Source organism: Argentina silus, assembly GCF_951799395.1.
Source record: "Argentina silus genome assembly, chromosome: 4".
Classification (NCBI taxonomy): Eukaryota; Metazoa; Chordata; class Actinopteri; order Argentiniformes; family Argentinidae; genus Argentina; species Argentina silus.
The window spans coordinates 9,727,610-9,744,741 of NC_139658.1; the positions used below are offsets into that span (position 1 = coordinate 9,727,610).

The window sequence follows — 17,132 nt, forward strand, 5'->3', positions numbered from 1 at the left end:
TCAATAGGCCTATGCAATGTCTATGCTCTCTCAGATGTCCTCTCTCACAGGGAATCGTGCCCAGCATAGCAGCAGCATTTCAGTGTAGCTCATCTGCCTCATGATGCGGCAGTTTCTCCATCATGTGGCCAAAAGTGGAATTACAGTTTCAGGTGACGTTTCGTGCTCCAACTGGACCGTGTTTCTTGAGACACTTAGGACAGCCTTATGCTTTTGTAGATATAGCCAAACATTAACTTAATTGGTTGGCTGTTCCCTATCAGTTATCTATTCAAAGTCTGTCAAGACCGCGAACATACATTTGTTTAACATGAAGTTTGCCATTAAAAAATTCCTTTGCTTGACCTAACTGATAAAACACTCAGAGAGGTTGATATCAGAGGGCAAAAGATTGTTGTTTTTATTTGGACATGTAAGGGTTCTCAACATCCAATCAGTGGCATGGTGTACATTACATCACAAGGGGTTCAACCAATCAGACACTCATGAACAAACAGCATCACTAGACAAGTGTTAAAGAGAGGGTAAACACAGTATGACAACGATTCACACTCCATACCACAGGCTCTCGGAGGCCAGATTGGTCTCTGAACGTCAAGTTTCTGATGAATATAAGCTTGTTATCTTGGTAGCCAACACACAACATTACCCATTTTTAAAGCATACATTCCTGAAATGAAAACACTTCCTTGAACATCACATACAGCGTAGAGAAGAAGAGTGCACCATGTGCCTTTATAAACCGTGCAAGTAGAGGAGGATCCATACTAGAGACAGGCCCACTGTTGCCTTGAACACTGTGATGCGCTCTGAAGGATGAGTATGAAAGGAGAAGGGGGTCAAGGCTAAACCACAGCAGGGTTGGGGTCCATTCCATTTCAATTCAGTCCATTCAGGAAGTAAACTGAAATCCCATTCCATGTTTTTCAATGAGGACAATTTTGAACTGTAATTTTAATTTCAGCTCGCCTTCTGAATTGACTGAATTGAAATGGGATTGACCTCAACCCTGAACCACAGCACAGGAAGTTCACAGCCATCACAGGGAAGAGGGGAAACAACAGACCAATCAATGAAAGAAGCAATCTGAGATGATTTCACTGAACTATGTCAGTAAATGATAGGTGTGTACAGTAGTTCTCATAATTCTTACCCTTTCATGTATCACCCGGAGCATAGACAATCAGTTCATACAAGCTAGTACTACATTTCAGTCATCTTGGTACTGTAGTATGACATCTGAGTTCATAGTAAATCCATTATAGCAATGTGTACAGTACATATGTACATAATCCTAGTTTACAACACATATTCTTTAGATTATGGCGTGCATGAGGGTGTTACACTGGCTTGGGAAAAAGGTGATAAAAAATACCTACGTTTATATCAAACATAACTGACAAACTGACTTATCATATCGTTTTAAAAAAAAGTAATTATACAAGTTCATTAAAAATGGATGATGTGCACAAAAGGCACTTTAAAGTACTCCTTTTAAACAAAGGGTTTATAAATTAACAAAACACAACAAAAACATTTAAATGTGAACACAGTCTAGTTATACATGAAGATGTTAATTTTACTTTTCTAAATAAACATTTTAAGTCTGTGCTTAGTTTATCTCTGAACATACAGTTTATGTATTTAAAAAAAAAAAAAAAATGAACTTACTTAGAATATACTCTTCAGTTATAATTCTGAAAGGTTGTGATAGTCCAAAGTAGAATATGATGCTTCTTCAGACAAAAGCATCACATTTAACAGATAAATCAATTATCTTATTTAATTGACAGCTCCATATGAGAGCGAGAATGCCCATTCAAAGTCCTGACCAGTTTCCACAGGTTGCCTCAGGGCAGTACCATAAATGACTAGCAGAGGGTGTACTTGCCATGTGCTTACCACTGGTGCATCTATGGCTGTGTACCCACCCTGTAGTATAAAATTAAACCACCAGGGGGTAGTATAATAGACTGCGTGATTGACCCTGCTCTAGTTCTGTTGGTGGTAAACAGAACATACATGGCAAGCAATAGACTTGTATGGAAACAGTTCCAAACTTAAGTGTGTTTTTCAATAAAAACTATCAGCATAATCTTAACCAATTTATGACAGTAGCTGAACCATGTCAAAATTGATGGGCTCACAGCCTACCATTCATGCTGACTGTGATACACATATAACCTTAATTCGAGCTCTACCCAAGCTCACCAGTTCCATTATAGTTTGCCCCCGGTTTACTGCTACATGTTAGTGACAATGGGTATCATTCCCATATTCCAGAAAGGTTAGAAAATCAAAAGCCCACCCCTCAAAAGCATAAGGCCTGTGAAGTCACTTGTGCGTTTTATCAAGGAAAGGCACCGCAAACAGTCATCGTTGAATTGTCACATTGTATGAGTCGGATGGGACAGCACAAGACATGCAGGGACAGAGTAGGGCAAGCTCCATAGCATGCCGAATACTAGGCCACACAGCCACAACGCTGTGGGACTGGGCAGAGAGAGGCAAGACCGGGCTTAATTGGACCATCACAGTATATACACAGTGATATCTGCTTTCAGGACTTAGCTACTGTAACATTTCCTTGCTACAAAGAAATCAGAATAAAAAATGGAATGGGACCAATATGATGAGATACTATTGTAGGAACATGACTGTGTGTATGTATGTCTCAACCAAGGGGAGGAAAGGCAGGGAAGGCAAGACCACTGTTCTGTTAATATATCACAACATTTAGCGCTAACTGCTCAGGCGGCAAGACTGGGTTTGTCTAGGTAGGTTATCACATTTCAGATCAAAAGGAATATTGTAACAGTACTTTCCAGCATATTGTTCCGCATTAAAAGCATTACATAAATCAGACTTGAACAGGCAAGAGGTTGCTTTAAGGATGGCAAAGTGTAGGTCTTGAGGCAGTTTCCTTTTTGAATAGGTATTTGGGTATGTCAGGGGCGTGATGCTAAGCCAGAGTAATATTCTCACAGTTCTGCAATTATTACAAAAAGTAGAAGGCTCAAACATGCAGTGACAACCTATGGTCAAATAAATCCCTTTCCCATCTAGAATCTGAATATTATCTATGAGAGGAACAATCCAATTACGGAAATGGAACAAATTATGGCCTTTCTAAACTCTCCTGGAGTGTGACTGAGTTTTGTTTACATTGCATGCAGAAATGCTGTGGGCAGGAGCAAGAACATTGGAGTGGAATAGTGCAAACGCAATCTAAACACATGAATAAAAATGTTTTCCAATCCCACACATCAGATTGATGAAATGTGTGTTGTTTGTGGTTCATGAAGAAAAGGCAGAAGAAATAACACAAAGCAGACCCTTTTTTGATTATTGTTTTTGTTTGTTGGTTGTTTCTCTTCTTTTTTTTTTTTGACAAATGCCATTCACATCATCTCCTTGCCTGTTCTGTCTTGGCCTGTACAAGATTAACACTTTCAAAAAAACATACTAATCTTAAATTATGTACAAGTTAAACTACTTTTTTTTTTTTTTACCACAGGTTTCTTACAATTAGTTGGTATATTGGTTCAGTTTTCTGCATCTCATATACGTATACAACGGCGTTGCTATGTTGTTACTTTGTTGAACATCCCTTATACTACAGTACAAACAAAAGGCATAACAACTTCAAGTAAGTCTCTATGTACAGCCAAAAGGCCGGGGGCCATTTTGGGAATAGTCCTATAGACACAGTCTGGTAGACTAAATGTCCACTTCAGTCCAGAGAGCTGGGCTGTCTCACACACACCAGGGAGAGTGAACGAGACATCATCTGGACAACCAGTGCAGGATGAAAACCAATGCCATCATTTCACAAGTACTTCACTTGCAGTCAATGAAAATCTCTAAGAGAGGGACCTGGCCACGGCGGACCACCTTTTCCTTAATTTTGAGGTAAAACAGAAAACACTCGCTTGCTTTGAGGTGATTTTACTCTATTCTTTTCACGTCTTGTTTTTAAACCAAGCATCACAGAGTTTGCTGTGCGATGTATGCTAACAAATCCCTACAGCCTCTCCACCCTGCCTCGACACTATGGTAACATCGGCTCACTTGAGTAGCTTCCTGAATTCAAGAAATGAAGTTGAAAACAACAAAACAACGAGAGAAGAACAATCCAAGCCTGCTTTCTCCACACATCATCAACACTATATCACCCCTATTTCCATGGGCTTTCCTCCGACTACCATGGCTGCACAAGGCAACCCTGAATCACTGTATCCCCTATAGGACCCTCTAAACCACCCTCCAGCTACATGGTGCCTGATTTGTCCCCGGCTGCGTTAGCTGCGTTGGCGCCGGCGGCACTAGCCGCTGGGTTGTTGTTGGGGAAGATCTTCTCAGTGGGGGTGACGGCTGGGCTACCCACCCCGGAGGAGCTGGAGCTGCTGGAGCGGTGCCCGGTGGGGGGCGGGCGCACGGGCCTCATGGGCGGGGGGCGGAGCTGGGCCCCGGCCAATCGGGCTGAGAGGGCGGGCTTGAAAGTGCTCATCATCTCTGAGGTGGAGCTGCTGCTGCGGCGCATGGCCGCGTCCGGGTCACGGATCATGATGGTGTGCAGCGGGCTGCCGGGCTCGGAGCTCATGGGGTTCTTCATGGGCTCCAGGGTGTCCAGGACCACGTCTGGGGCTTGCTTGGCCGTGTTCTGGCGCTCCAGCTCCCTCAGCTCGTGAAGGGCTGTGTTCATGGTCTTCTCGATGTCCTGACACACACATGGCACACACACACACACACACACACACACACACACACACACACACACACACACACACACACACACACACACACACACACACACACCCACCCACCCGAACGCACAGGCACACGCACACGCACACACGCACACGCACACGCACACGCACACGCACACGCACACACACACACACACACACACACACACACACACACACACACACACACACACACACACACACACATAGACACAAACACACACACACATAGACAAAGGACATCAAAGGACATCATTAGTGTCAAATTATTGCAGAGCCAAGCTTGCTGTGATTCTGGCGGTGGAAGCCTTCACGTTGACAAAAGATAAAGGAAATACATTCAGGTGGAAGTACTCCAGAATTCAAAGTGTAATTTCTTACATATTTAAAGTACAGCTTTAATCAGAACTATTGAATCTACAAATTGACATGTGTGTGCCATATTGGTCTCTCTGGGCTTGGGATTAGAACCTTCAGTGCTAGCTACTGTTGTGCTGGCTAGTGCTAGCTTGTTATTCAGCTCCATGTCTCCTAGTACTGGAGGTGAGTCTATCTCCCAGCTGCAGACTGGCCCTGACATTTACACACTGCACTGAGCTGCTGCTCTCTGACAGACAGTACAACAGGACGCCCCCCCCATCCCCCCGAGACCACTCTGCCTCTCTCTGTCTCACTCATCATACATTCACCACAAAGCCACACGCGCACGCACCCACGCACGCACACACGCACAGACACATAAACACACACACACACACACACACGCACACAAAGATTCATGCATGCACACACTCCCTCCCTCCCTCCGTCTCTGTTTTGCTGACCCCCCCCCCCTCCCCCCGTCTGAATAACAAATTAATCAATGACTGTGCGGAATAATTAAAGATCAGAGATATGTTTTAATCATCTCCCTGTTCCGTCTCCTGAGTCATAAACACACAGGGCTCAGGCTGAAATACTGCACGGATAGAAGACCACTCTCGTTAGCAGCAGAGATGATCATCATTCTGCCATTCAGTGAGAACAGGCCTGGTGAGGGTATTAACAGGCCTGGTGAGGGTATTACCAGTGATCATTTAGTCCTCTTTGTCACTGACTTCATTTTCAGTATGCCATGAAAGATATGCTGGTCTGGTTTAAGGAACACAGTATGTCTTACTGTGAAGAGATGCTGAACATGAAGCAGTGCGGTTTTACATTAAGAATCAAGGATAGTCCATATTGATGGCTGTGTAGATTATTCAACATGTTCTATATTGAATAAGGGGGTGACTGATGAGGGTGAGTGCCCCACCTCTGCCAGAGCCTCAGCCTCCAGTGACTTGTGATCCCCCAGGCTGCTGTGGCGTGTGGCCCCGGGCACAGGCCTCAGGGGGTGGCCCTCGGGGTAGGTCTTCCTGTCTGGGTAGTTGATGCTGCCCACGCTGCCGAACGTGCCTATGCGCCTCTTTTCCGGGCTCTCCATGCGGGCCCTGCTCACCGACACCTTGTGGGGGCTGCTGGGACAGGCTGCAGCCCGCGGCGGGGTGTCCGTACCCCGGGGAGGACTGTGAGTGTCGGTACTGCTCCGGCGGCGAGGGATGGCAGCCCCGTCTGACCGTAACCTCACTCTGTGAAGAGGTAACACACACAGACATTTACATTCAGACTGGGGAAAGGTCTAGACAGCATTGGACAGATGGAGAAAATGAAACAGCGAATATGGTAGGATGTCTATCTTACGACCCTTACCTCCCCATGACTCCTCCAAAGTTGTAGTCGGGTGAGTGCTCGCAGGGGGACGGGACGTCATTTTTGGATGAGGCCTTGTCATCCAACAGCGGGCCACTGCTGGCTTCGCTATCGGCTTTCTGACTGAGGTTGTCTGAGAAAGCATCATCCCTGAGATGAAGAAGGGAGATCACTCATACAGCAGCTGTAGCTTATTGATATGTAGTCTACTAAATGTAAGCATTTATTTATTGCTGCAGTACGTGTTTTTGACTTATTAGTAAGAAGGAACATGAAATATTACTGCCTTACTGTCGCCTCGAAATACAAATGTATTCATGAAACAGACTTCAGTGATCATCAGTTATAGCATAATTGAAGGTAAAGTCACTCATCTTTCAAAACACTGCTTACATTTAAAAGGAGAGTTAACAACTGAAGGAGTTTTCAGTGAATTCCTTCAAGCCATTATGCCTCCTTTGGCTTTCATTTGACAGAATAAACGATAATGGGGAAGTCGTCAAGGAGATTCCTTTGAGCTGATACATCAAGCATGATTTGAATTATTTATCTACGTCTTCGTGAAGCACAGTCAGGGACTTTTACATAAGTGTCGCTGATGTGTGGCTAACTTCAACGAAAATAGAAAGCTTGTGATACACCTGCCACTTCAAATTACCCTCACTCCCAGTTTGCACATCACTTCACACTTCATAGAGTTGTTGAGGAAAACATAAATGACTAAACTTAATGACTGAACTGACGGTTTGCTTTACTTGAGTGACTAAATTAATTGACTGACTGACTGACTGACTGACTGACTGAATCTTACTGTTTGCTTGACAGACTGAGAGGGAGGGACTGACAGATGGATTGACCAACTGCATGGCTGGCTACTCTTTATTCATTAATGAAGCTGCATGATTATGACTGTTGTGTCTGAAGTGTGGAGCTGGCTACACTCCAAAGAAAAGAGATGAAAAGGTTCCTTTAAGTCTTTACTTCAAACGGGGATCAAGGTAAGACAAACGTTTGAGCCTCCGGGCCGTCGTTAGTCACAAGAACTTTGATGTTAACAACTGTTACTCACAGGTCCTGCACCACGATGTACTGATGGGGGATCAGTCCGTCCACGCCGTTGTGACGACCCTCCCACCAGTCCTCGGAGGCGCGGTGGTACAGGAGCAGCGACGCACCCTTCTTAAAGGACAGCTCCCTGGGGGTCCGCCCCACGTAGTCAAACTTAGCTATGGCCTCGATCTGCTCCACCTCTGTGGACACAACGAACAGGAGGAGAGAAGGTTCAGAAACATCAGCAACCCATCAGCTCCACATCCTGGGAATATCACACATCGGTAGATGCAAAGTGGGATCCTTGGGATGACCCGAGCCCAAGCCCAAACCCTAACCATAACCATAACTATAACCTTAACCTAACCCTTACCCTAACCTTAACCTTAACCCTTACCTTAACCGTTTCTAAATCTAACCCGTGGGGTGATGTCAGAGTGGGGCACTCCTAAGGATCCCACTTCACATTTAGCATCACACATCTCACACCCATTGAGTTGGGTGGACAGAGTAGTCTAGCTTAGCCTAGCGTAGCATTAGCTTAATGCGCGTGTGACCAGATCCAGCTGCTTCACTGACTTCATGGAGAAAAATAAGGAGTCCTTTGCTCTAATTACCAAGACCCCAACTGTGTGGCTAGACAATGAGAGCATGTCTTCATGTTCCCCGAGCAGACAGCCTCAGGGCTCAAGTCCAGAGCACACTCACTGCTTGCAAAAACACTGCAGGCGCTGTCATCAAATTGCCTCGATAGCAGGGAGGCCCCATATCATATAATAAAGGCTGAGTTTATATTTCAAAACCTTGAAGCAGACACAGGAGTTTACCGACCCTAGACACTTACAGAGAGAATCACAGAGAGGGAAAAGAGGGTTATATTTGAGTTGAAGAGAGAGAGAGAAAATGAGCGTTATGAAATCAACTCTATCCTCAAACAGAAGGTACTCGTTTACTCCAGTTTTCAAGCGTTGTGTTCATCTGAAGTGTGTTTGAGCTCTGATTGACTTCGTATAGGTCACCTCTATAGGCACTCATCTGCCCAGGGAATACTATCACCAGCCCTCATGCACTTAGGCTCGTTATAGGCTCGTTGAGGTTCAGGCTCACACACACACACACTAACCCCACAACAAGCTTAATTTTGCCTCTTGAGAGTCCAGCTACACAAAGGCAAAGGTTCTACTGGTCCATAAGCAAACATCACAACCCTGAGCCAGAGATTAGAGCTGTCTCTCTGCAACAAGGCCCTCTGTCCCACAGGGAAACTGCCAGGGTACTGGGGGAGGGGGTGAGGGGCGTGAGGGAAGTGAGGGGGAGGCATGACTGCACGCACACACACGCACACACATACAGACCCTGGGGCCAGGCTGATATCATTAATCACACAAAAGACCTAGTGATTTGGAACACACGTACTGTATGGAAAACTCATTTCTGGTCGTGACAGTGTCCAAAAATAAATAAGTGAGTAGTGCTCAAAATGCAAAAGAGACCTGAGCCTGTCCCCAGGCTGTCAGATTCAGATTTCCTATCTAGATTTCATTTCAAGAGGCTCTGTGCCATGGCCATGGCTGGCCCTGACCACTCATACAGCCATGCCTCACTGTGTCTCTATGGCTCAGACAGCAGGGGTCAGCTGAGGTTAAGCACATGTATAAAATAAATCGGCTCTTGGCAGAAAATCTCCAAGTCAACCAGAAAGCCCAATCAGTTCCATTAGGATCTCCATCCAGGGGTGAAATTACCTACATACAGACGGGAGCGAGGGAGAGAGACAGAAAGAGAGAGAGAGATAGACAGATAGACAGCAGCAGACAGAGAGAGAGAGATAGGGGAACATTTTGTCTCTCTTTGTCCCCTCTGCTAAAAGAACAGACTCAGCCCTGAGGCAATTTATGCCACTTTAATTCTATTTAGGGTTCACTCTTACCGAGATGTCTGTTGGCACAAATATGACGAGATTGCACTGACCATCATCAGTATGACTTATCTTCTTTTCCAAACAAAATATACATTTCAAGAATCATCAGCATACCATATCTTCTTTTCCAAACAAAATATACATTTCAAGAATAATGAAGAGAGAGCAATGATGAATCATTATGTGCTGATAGCAGCACTGGTCAAACTAAAGTAGAGAAAATGATTTACATGCTGCTCTCGCTCTAGCTTCAGTCAGAGCTGTTGTCTCTTCTCTCTGTGGCCATGTTTTTCTAGTTCCAGCGCGAGGGCTGTGGAGGGCGGTATCGCCTCAGGTCTGAGAGAGCCAGCGAGACCATGTGACTCCCATTCCCCTCCAAGCACTCTAATCGACCAGAGAGAGACCACAGTCCAGAGCCAAGAGCCAGGAGCCCTACGCCTTAAGTCTGTCTTCTGAGCTCTCCTCGGGCAACGCAGGCCAGGCCAGAGCAGAGCTAAGCTGTGGGGGGGCAGGCCAGTCTTTTTTTCAGCATTTCGGTTCAGAGGGTTGGAGAGGGTGTCAGTATTAATTACAAACACACTCATCACTCCAGATGGAGCTCCCAGATAGGGTAACCCTAGCCTTAGCTCTAACCCAGCATTATAGGTGATGGGTCTGCCCATTCAGAGCCAGCTGATCGACTGCAAAGGAGATACAATCTCTTGTGTCTTACTCGTGTTTTCGTTTTTCCTGAGTGCGTTCTTCCAAATTATTCTGTCAGAGCTCTGAGGAGAAACAGAAAAATACGGCACACAAAGGAAGAAGTCCCATGGGAGCTGTTGACAAATGCTGAACAAAGAGTGAGCCAGGGAGGAGAGTGAGGGAGAGGGTGGGTGGGAGGGAGAGAGAGAGAGATAGACAGACTGAAGGAGGGAGAGAGAGAGAGAGAGAGAGAGAGAGAGAGAGAGAGAGACTAGAAAGTGCCATGGGAGGAGGCTGAGAGGGAAAACAAGAGAGAGAGAGAGAGAGAGAGAGGGGGGGGTGAAAACAATGTGCACACAACCTGTCTCCAGCTTCAAGCACAAAGTGCCCCTTTCCAGATCTAAGCTGTCAAAGTCTATCTGAGACATGCCTTGTTCTCTTCTCCAGCCTTATGCACACACAGAGAATAAGGTCAGTCCATGCTTCAGGCACATCCATCTACAGAGTCTTCTAACGGCCCACATCCCTCTCCCGTACATGGCTCAGTTGGTGGAGCATGGTGCTAGCAATGCTAAGGGTGTGGGTTTGAGTCCCGCTGGGACCATATATAGAAAAAAGTATGCACTCACTGTACCGTAAGACACTTTGGAATAAAAACGTCTGCTAAATGGCGTGCATTATTAATATATTACACCCAACCATCTCGATAACACCTCCTATCAACAAGGCCTATATACCATATATGAGGAGCTTTGAAACAACTGTAACCTGATACCACTTGTCCAGCAGTGCTATCAGATCTATAATTCATGTCTACAGAACTGCTGCTGTGGTGAATTGATATAGCCGATCAATCTGTCCCTCTGGACCGGGGGATGCGGGCCGAAGATAAATCATTGTCTGTGCTCTGATTGACCGTTTATAAACTGAAGGGCTCACTGCCTGAATTACATACTTTATATATCAATCTGAATGTAAGCCACAGCTGCAGTGGCCCTTTCTGCATCTGATCTCAATTAAGGGAGGTCCAGACACACAGAGCTGCAGTACACAGAGCCAGAGAACACGGCGATTTGAATGAGGACAGTCCTCCATCTTGAAAATAGACAAAACTAATAATGTCATCATACCCATCTAGACGGAAAGCATTGCTAGCATTATGACATTATGACAAAGCACCTCTTGTAGAAGCAGTTAACTACAAACAGAGCAGTTAACTCTTCAAACAGAGAGTCATGGAATTGTGGCAAAGAGAAGAAGGAAAAGGAAACACTAGAAGCGAAATGATGCAGTAACAGTGCTAGCTACGGTACCTTTCAAAAGCCATGTAGCGAGTGTCTTTGAGCGTTTAGGTGGAGGGTTTCTTCAACACCCAAACAGCTTTTCGTTGTCTTTATGACTAGCTATAGTGCAGTGCAAACGCCTTCACTTTGAATAAAGTCAAACACCCAAGCAGTTCCTCCACATATCTATAGTGTCTTGGGAAGTCGAGTAAACTCATGTTACTGACCGTCTTCACTGGTGTGTGGCTCAGTTCCGTTGTCAGCCTCGTCGATGGTCCCCGGCTCGCTGTGGGGGCTGTCACTGTAAGGAGACACAGGGAGAAGATGGCCAGTCAAGAGGTGTCACCCTGTGGGGTCAGCGGACTCCACTGTTGTCAGGGACATTCTGGTCCTGAACATCAGCTGGTCAGCTAGAGATTTATGAATAGAACATAAACTCTAGTAACCTCAACATTCCTCACTACACAGGGCCCCATGTACAGGAACAGCCCACAGCATACACTGTCAGTGGCCCGGTCTAATTCCCGCTTCAGGACAGATGTTTGAGGTAATAAATACAGTGCTTGAATCAGTTCCAAGTAAGGGAGTAATTCAACTAGGAGTCACACACATCAGCATTTGTCTTCAGGAGAGATGAGCTACAGGTTATTTGGATCCCCGCCAAGTGAAGGATTAATTGAACTGTGGGGCATACAGTTCTGTTCACATCAGCCACTGATGTAGGAATGATTAAGATATCTTATCTATACACTGTCTGTAAAATGCATATGTTACAGAAAAGCCCACTCATGTACTGTAGGAGTGTTAATGCACTGCTGCTTTACATAAATGAGATGTTCCCAGCTCAGCTCTCAAGCACATGCTCTGAATTACCTCCCATCTTCTCACTCAATTATCAAGCTGGAATGTAATGCAAATGTGTGAGAGTGCACCATCTGCTCAAACACCAACTGTACTGTTTGGTGCTGTCTTCAGTGACACTTTCCCACCTTAAAAGGTGTTGGTAACACTTTACATGAAAAGGTGCCCTTTATAAAGGGTTTATACATGATTTATAACTAGTTTATAAACTATTACTTATTTGTTTATAAATCAAACTGTTTGTTGAACAGCCTATCAACAGCCTATCAAGAAACAGTTATAACTAATTTGTTTAAATTATTCGATAGACTAGGTGTAGGCTCAATATTTGACATGCACCAAGCGGCTATCAAATAATCAAATACATTGTTAATGGTTTATAAAGGACTCATGAAGAAATAATCAATAATAGTCATAAATCACTTAGAAACACTTTATAAAGGACACCTTCATGTAAAGTGTTACTAACGTGTTTAACCCCCCAGGGCCCAGTACTCACCAGTACTCCTCTCCACCAGACATGCACTTCTCATAGACTGGTCCGTCCAGCTCGCGGTGGCTGGGGAAGATGAGCTCGTTGTTGATGATGATGGTCTTGATGACCTCATTGACATGCGCCTGGCAGGCCACAGGGTCCTGTCCGTCCGGGATCGGCATCAGGGTGGGGCCAAAGCAGATGGCCAGGTTATAGGCGTCCATCATGTTCTCATCGCTGTACTGGGACAGGCTAGGAGGGGGAGAGGGTGGGAGGAGGGGGAGAGGGTGGGAGGAGGGGGAGAGGGTGGGATGAGGAGTTGAGATATGTGAGAAATAAACCACACATACTTCAGAGTATAAGATGGGAGTCTGGAAGAAACCCATACATTTTTTTATTAACCAATTTGTTTTCCAGTACTACACTAAACTGTACTGTACAAGTTATCTGTCTCGTGGAGTTTGGGGAGTCTTCAATAGAGAAGGTTTAGCTGGCTGTGGCTACATCTCTACAGGGAGTTGATAGGTACTCACTGATATAGCTACAGAACTGTACTGAACTGAACTGATCTCATCAACTACCTGAGTTGTGCTCCATCGTGACACAGTGTCAGCCCTCAACCACAGCTTCATGAGGAACACATCCTTAAAAACCTCATTGATTAACTACACTAACCTCTCCACATCCCAGTTTAGTTAGCACCTTCTTACAGTCAATCTACCAATTTAGCTTTAGCCTGAATTCCCACACACCCATCCCAGCTTAACAAGCACACCCTTAAAGCATCTGCTGGCTTTAACAAGCCTATCAAGAACCCATCCTAGTTTAAGGAGTTTTTCAAAACCACCTAGCCGGGGGGTGGGGGGGGGTCGGAAGGTCCTCATAAGTGTCGACATGCCGGAGTGAAGCAGTAACGCTACATATGGAACTGCTCCAAACACGGAGCCGGGGGGGGGGCGGCGGGGTGGGGGGGGGGATATAAAATACACGAGTAAAACTCAGGATGTGAAATCAAACTCTTTGTTCTGCAGGAGGGAACCAAGCATCAATAACAGCCCAATAAAAATAGGACAGGTATATTACTTCTGTGAGGGATGAGGGTTTTTTTCTGGAGGCCGTAAATAACTTCTAAAAGCGCTGCAGACAGACGCGGTAATAAATAGGATGTGAACAGTAGTCTGTTCGATAACTCTTCGGAAATGAATGTCTTTTCCTCTCATTCTCCAGCGATTCAGAAGTTTGCTGATTTAGGGTGCCACAGGCCTTTTTTCCTTCCCCAAGACTATGAAATGTGTTTAAGAGTTATGATTTCGGACTTTTACCCCATCCTGTTAAACAGTATATGTGATGAGGTACTGTAGCCATGAGACATGTAAAGTCAAACATTGCACTCAGACCTTGAGGATGTCCTCTTGGCCTAATTGTAGATGCTTGAGTCTTCCACATGAGATACCCCTGGGTTTGGAACCCTTCCCATCACACACACTAGCATAGGGATAACTGTCATCACCTGAGGGCTGTAATAATGAAGTAATAACAGTGTCATTACAGTGTGTCAGTCAGACTCACTGGTTGAGGAACGCAAACAGGTATCTCATGACGATGATGACAGTGCGAGGAAGAGTCACGATAATTTGCTGGACGTGGTGAGCCCTCTCGGGGTTTGTCTCCAGCTCTGAAACAAGAGGAGGCGCAGGGAAGAGTCATTCAACGACTGAGCGCTGAGATGAATGGGAGAAAAATCAAGACGTGACACATTAATACTGGGGGACATGATGCCCTGTAACACCACCCCCTCCACTAAATATACAGAACAAGCCAAAACCTTATCAGGGAGCTGTCAGTCACAGGGAGGGCTACAGTACAGTAAGGACAACACAAACAGAGCAGTGCTATCACATCACTGTCACTTGACACATGTCAACCCCCCCCCCCCCACACACACACCCACACACACACACACACACACACACACACACACACACACAACCCTCCTCCCTTAAAAGAGAGGGCTGTGGCGAATTAAGTGATAAGAGCTATTTGGAGGGGAGGGGGAAAGGATTGTGCAGAGCTGTGGTGTACAGCCCTGCAGACGAAGCCCCCCCACCACCCTCCCAATTCTTCTCTTCTTATTGGGTTTCTTTTAAATCACGTACAGGCAGAGAGAGAGGGGGGCTGTGGTGTTGAGATTGTTTCCATGTGCCGCACCACGTGCCTCCCTCCCTCCCTCCCCCCTTCCCCCCTTCCCCCTCTCTGTTGTCCCATAAAGCACTGCGGGTGGGGTGGGTTGGAGGAGGAGGAGGAGGAGGAGGAGGAGGAGGAGGAGGAGGAGGTGACGATGTATGTCTGAGGAGCTGGAGTTGAGAGAGTTCTCCCTAGTCTAGTCTGCATCTGTCTCCACTCACAGCTCTCTCTCAACAAGGACCTATGGTGGCCTTTCCAGCACTTGTTTCAGCAACTATGGTGGATGCTTAACCAGGCCAGCACAGTTTAGCTCAGCTCGGCTCAGCTCAGTTTGGCTCTGTATAGTTATAAAGGGCATATATTCCAAAGGAATATATTTAGTAGTCCATGGTCCTACTCCTACCACCAAGATGGGTTAACTACTACCTTAGTTGCAGGGGAGGCTGGTGGAGGTAGAAATCGGAGGATGGGCTCATTGTAATGCATGAGAAGGAATGAGGAATGGTGACAAACACATGTTTCATTCCATGCATTACTCAATGAGCCCGTCCTCCGATTTCTACCTCCACCAGCCTCCACTGATGAGTTACTCTGTGCACTGTGACCACTACTCCCTCAGTGTAACCTCATGTGGCTCCGGCCCGACTCACTGATGGTAGACATCAGGTCCAGGAAGCGTTCCTTGGGGAACAGTGGGTTCTCCAGTCCCCTGAAGTACAGCTTGAGGACCCCGGCCACTGAGTTGATGTCATGGTCATTCTGGTCGTCAACCAATGGGTCTTCACCTGGTAAAACATGACAACAATGTGTGATCAGTAGGAATATTCTGGACCTGACAAATGAATTGGTGAAGATGGCAAGAGTTAACAGACATACATGTGATAGTAATCGAAATAATAGCATAAACAGAGATTCTTATTTGCTACATTGGGGTCTTTTCAAGAAACAAAATATACAAATAAATGTCTGGGGTTCAATGAGTTTGTTGTGTCCTGTATCCTGAGGCTGCAGGGGAAAACAAACGATAATCAATTACCAATTACTGTAATTCTCACAGGGACTCACCTCTCTCAAATGAGTTTTTAATATCATTGACCTCCACCTGGGATCCTGGCACTCTGAATATGCCCTGCTGCTGCAGGCCTGAAAGCACAGAAACCAGATACTGAGAGTGAGAGAGAGAGTCTGACCTAAGCTGGCTAGCCTACCATTATCTCCACACCCAAACGCCCGCTATATACATGAAAGACGTCTGGAACCACGAACAACACAGAGCAGGAAATGTAATCTAGTCGTAAAGGGATGTTGAGAGGGCCTCCTCAGCCTGGTGGCAGCATATGGTTTCTGTTAAGAGAGACCCCCTAATCAGTTTCTGGGGTTTCATTAGGTTTCGTAGAAATGGGGGAAAGCCTGGAGGTTGTACAATGCTAGCTCAGTGTCAAATGTGAAGGTAGACAAGATGGAGATAGGATGGGGGAAGGCGGTTGGAGTTTTTTGTAAACAAAGACCAACAGGGCCTGTCAAAACTCCCTATGCGTGATCTGCAGTCATGGACTTGTTAGGTCATTCACACCCAGCTGAGATCCTGGGGGACCGAGGCATAACAGGTTCTCTGGTCACCCTCCCTAACCTGCGGCTGTTTTGGGAAATGGATTACCTGGGAAATAAGAGTTTCTGTCTTTTCTAATAAGGTTTGAAGAGTTCACAGAGGAGTTCTACAGCTTGATCCTGTTCTTTTGAATACCCCTTGAACCCCATGGAATGTTGAACGCTGTCAGTCAGGTTTGATCTGAGCAGAACGACTTACCATAGAGATTGATGTATCGAACACAGCTCTCAACAACAAGTGGAATGGGTTGGCCTGAATCCTGAAACCAAACAATGGCAATGACACAGTAAGGACAGGGCATAGACGTCTCAAATGAGTACAATGACTAGAAAAACAATCTTAACAACACAAATGCTAAACAAATTGATATCAATTTCTCAACAAGATATGAGACAGTATCAAAGACTTTACTACTATCTAGAGAACAGCTGTCCTCAACCCTGGTCTTGCAGAGCTGCAGTTCTACAGGTTTTTGTCCCAGCTCAGCAGTGACACACCTGATTCAGCTAATCAAGGTTTTGAAGATCAGTGGATGGGTTCAATCAGGTGTGAAAGCACAAAGCTGGGACAAAAACCTGGACCCACTGTG

General features: G+C 45.7%; 1 protein-coding gene across 2 annotated transcripts in view; it reads right to left on the minus strand.

Annotated features, from left to right (window-relative positions):
• Positions 1 to 383: 383 nt before the first annotated feature.
• Positions 384 to 17,132, minus strand: part of srgap3 (SLIT-ROBO Rho GTPase activating protein 3) — a gene marked incomplete at its 5' end in the record, with an annotated part of 69,358 nt that continues 52,609 nt past the window's right edge. For both annotated transcript variants that reach the window (XM_083669005.1, XM_083669004.1), the window contains 10 exons: positions 384 to 4,720; positions 6,043 to 6,358; positions 6,480 to 6,629; positions 7,549 to 7,729; positions 11,642 to 11,715; positions 12,775 to 13,002; positions 14,320 to 14,425; positions 15,585 to 15,719; positions 16,000 to 16,077; positions 16,742 to 16,802. In XM_083669005.1, the coding sequence (XP_083525131.1) occupies positions 4,271 to 4,720; positions 6,043 to 6,358; positions 6,480 to 6,629; positions 7,549 to 7,729; positions 11,642 to 11,715; positions 12,775 to 13,002; positions 14,320 to 14,425; positions 15,585 to 15,719; positions 16,000 to 16,077; positions 16,742 to 16,802 (1,779 nt within the window). In that variant the 3' untranslated portion in view covers positions 384 to 4,270. The remainder of the gene's footprint in view (positions 4,721 to 6,042; positions 6,359 to 6,479; positions 6,630 to 7,548; positions 7,730 to 11,641; positions 11,716 to 12,774; positions 13,003 to 14,319; positions 14,426 to 15,584; positions 15,720 to 15,999; positions 16,078 to 16,741; positions 16,803 to 17,132) is intronic.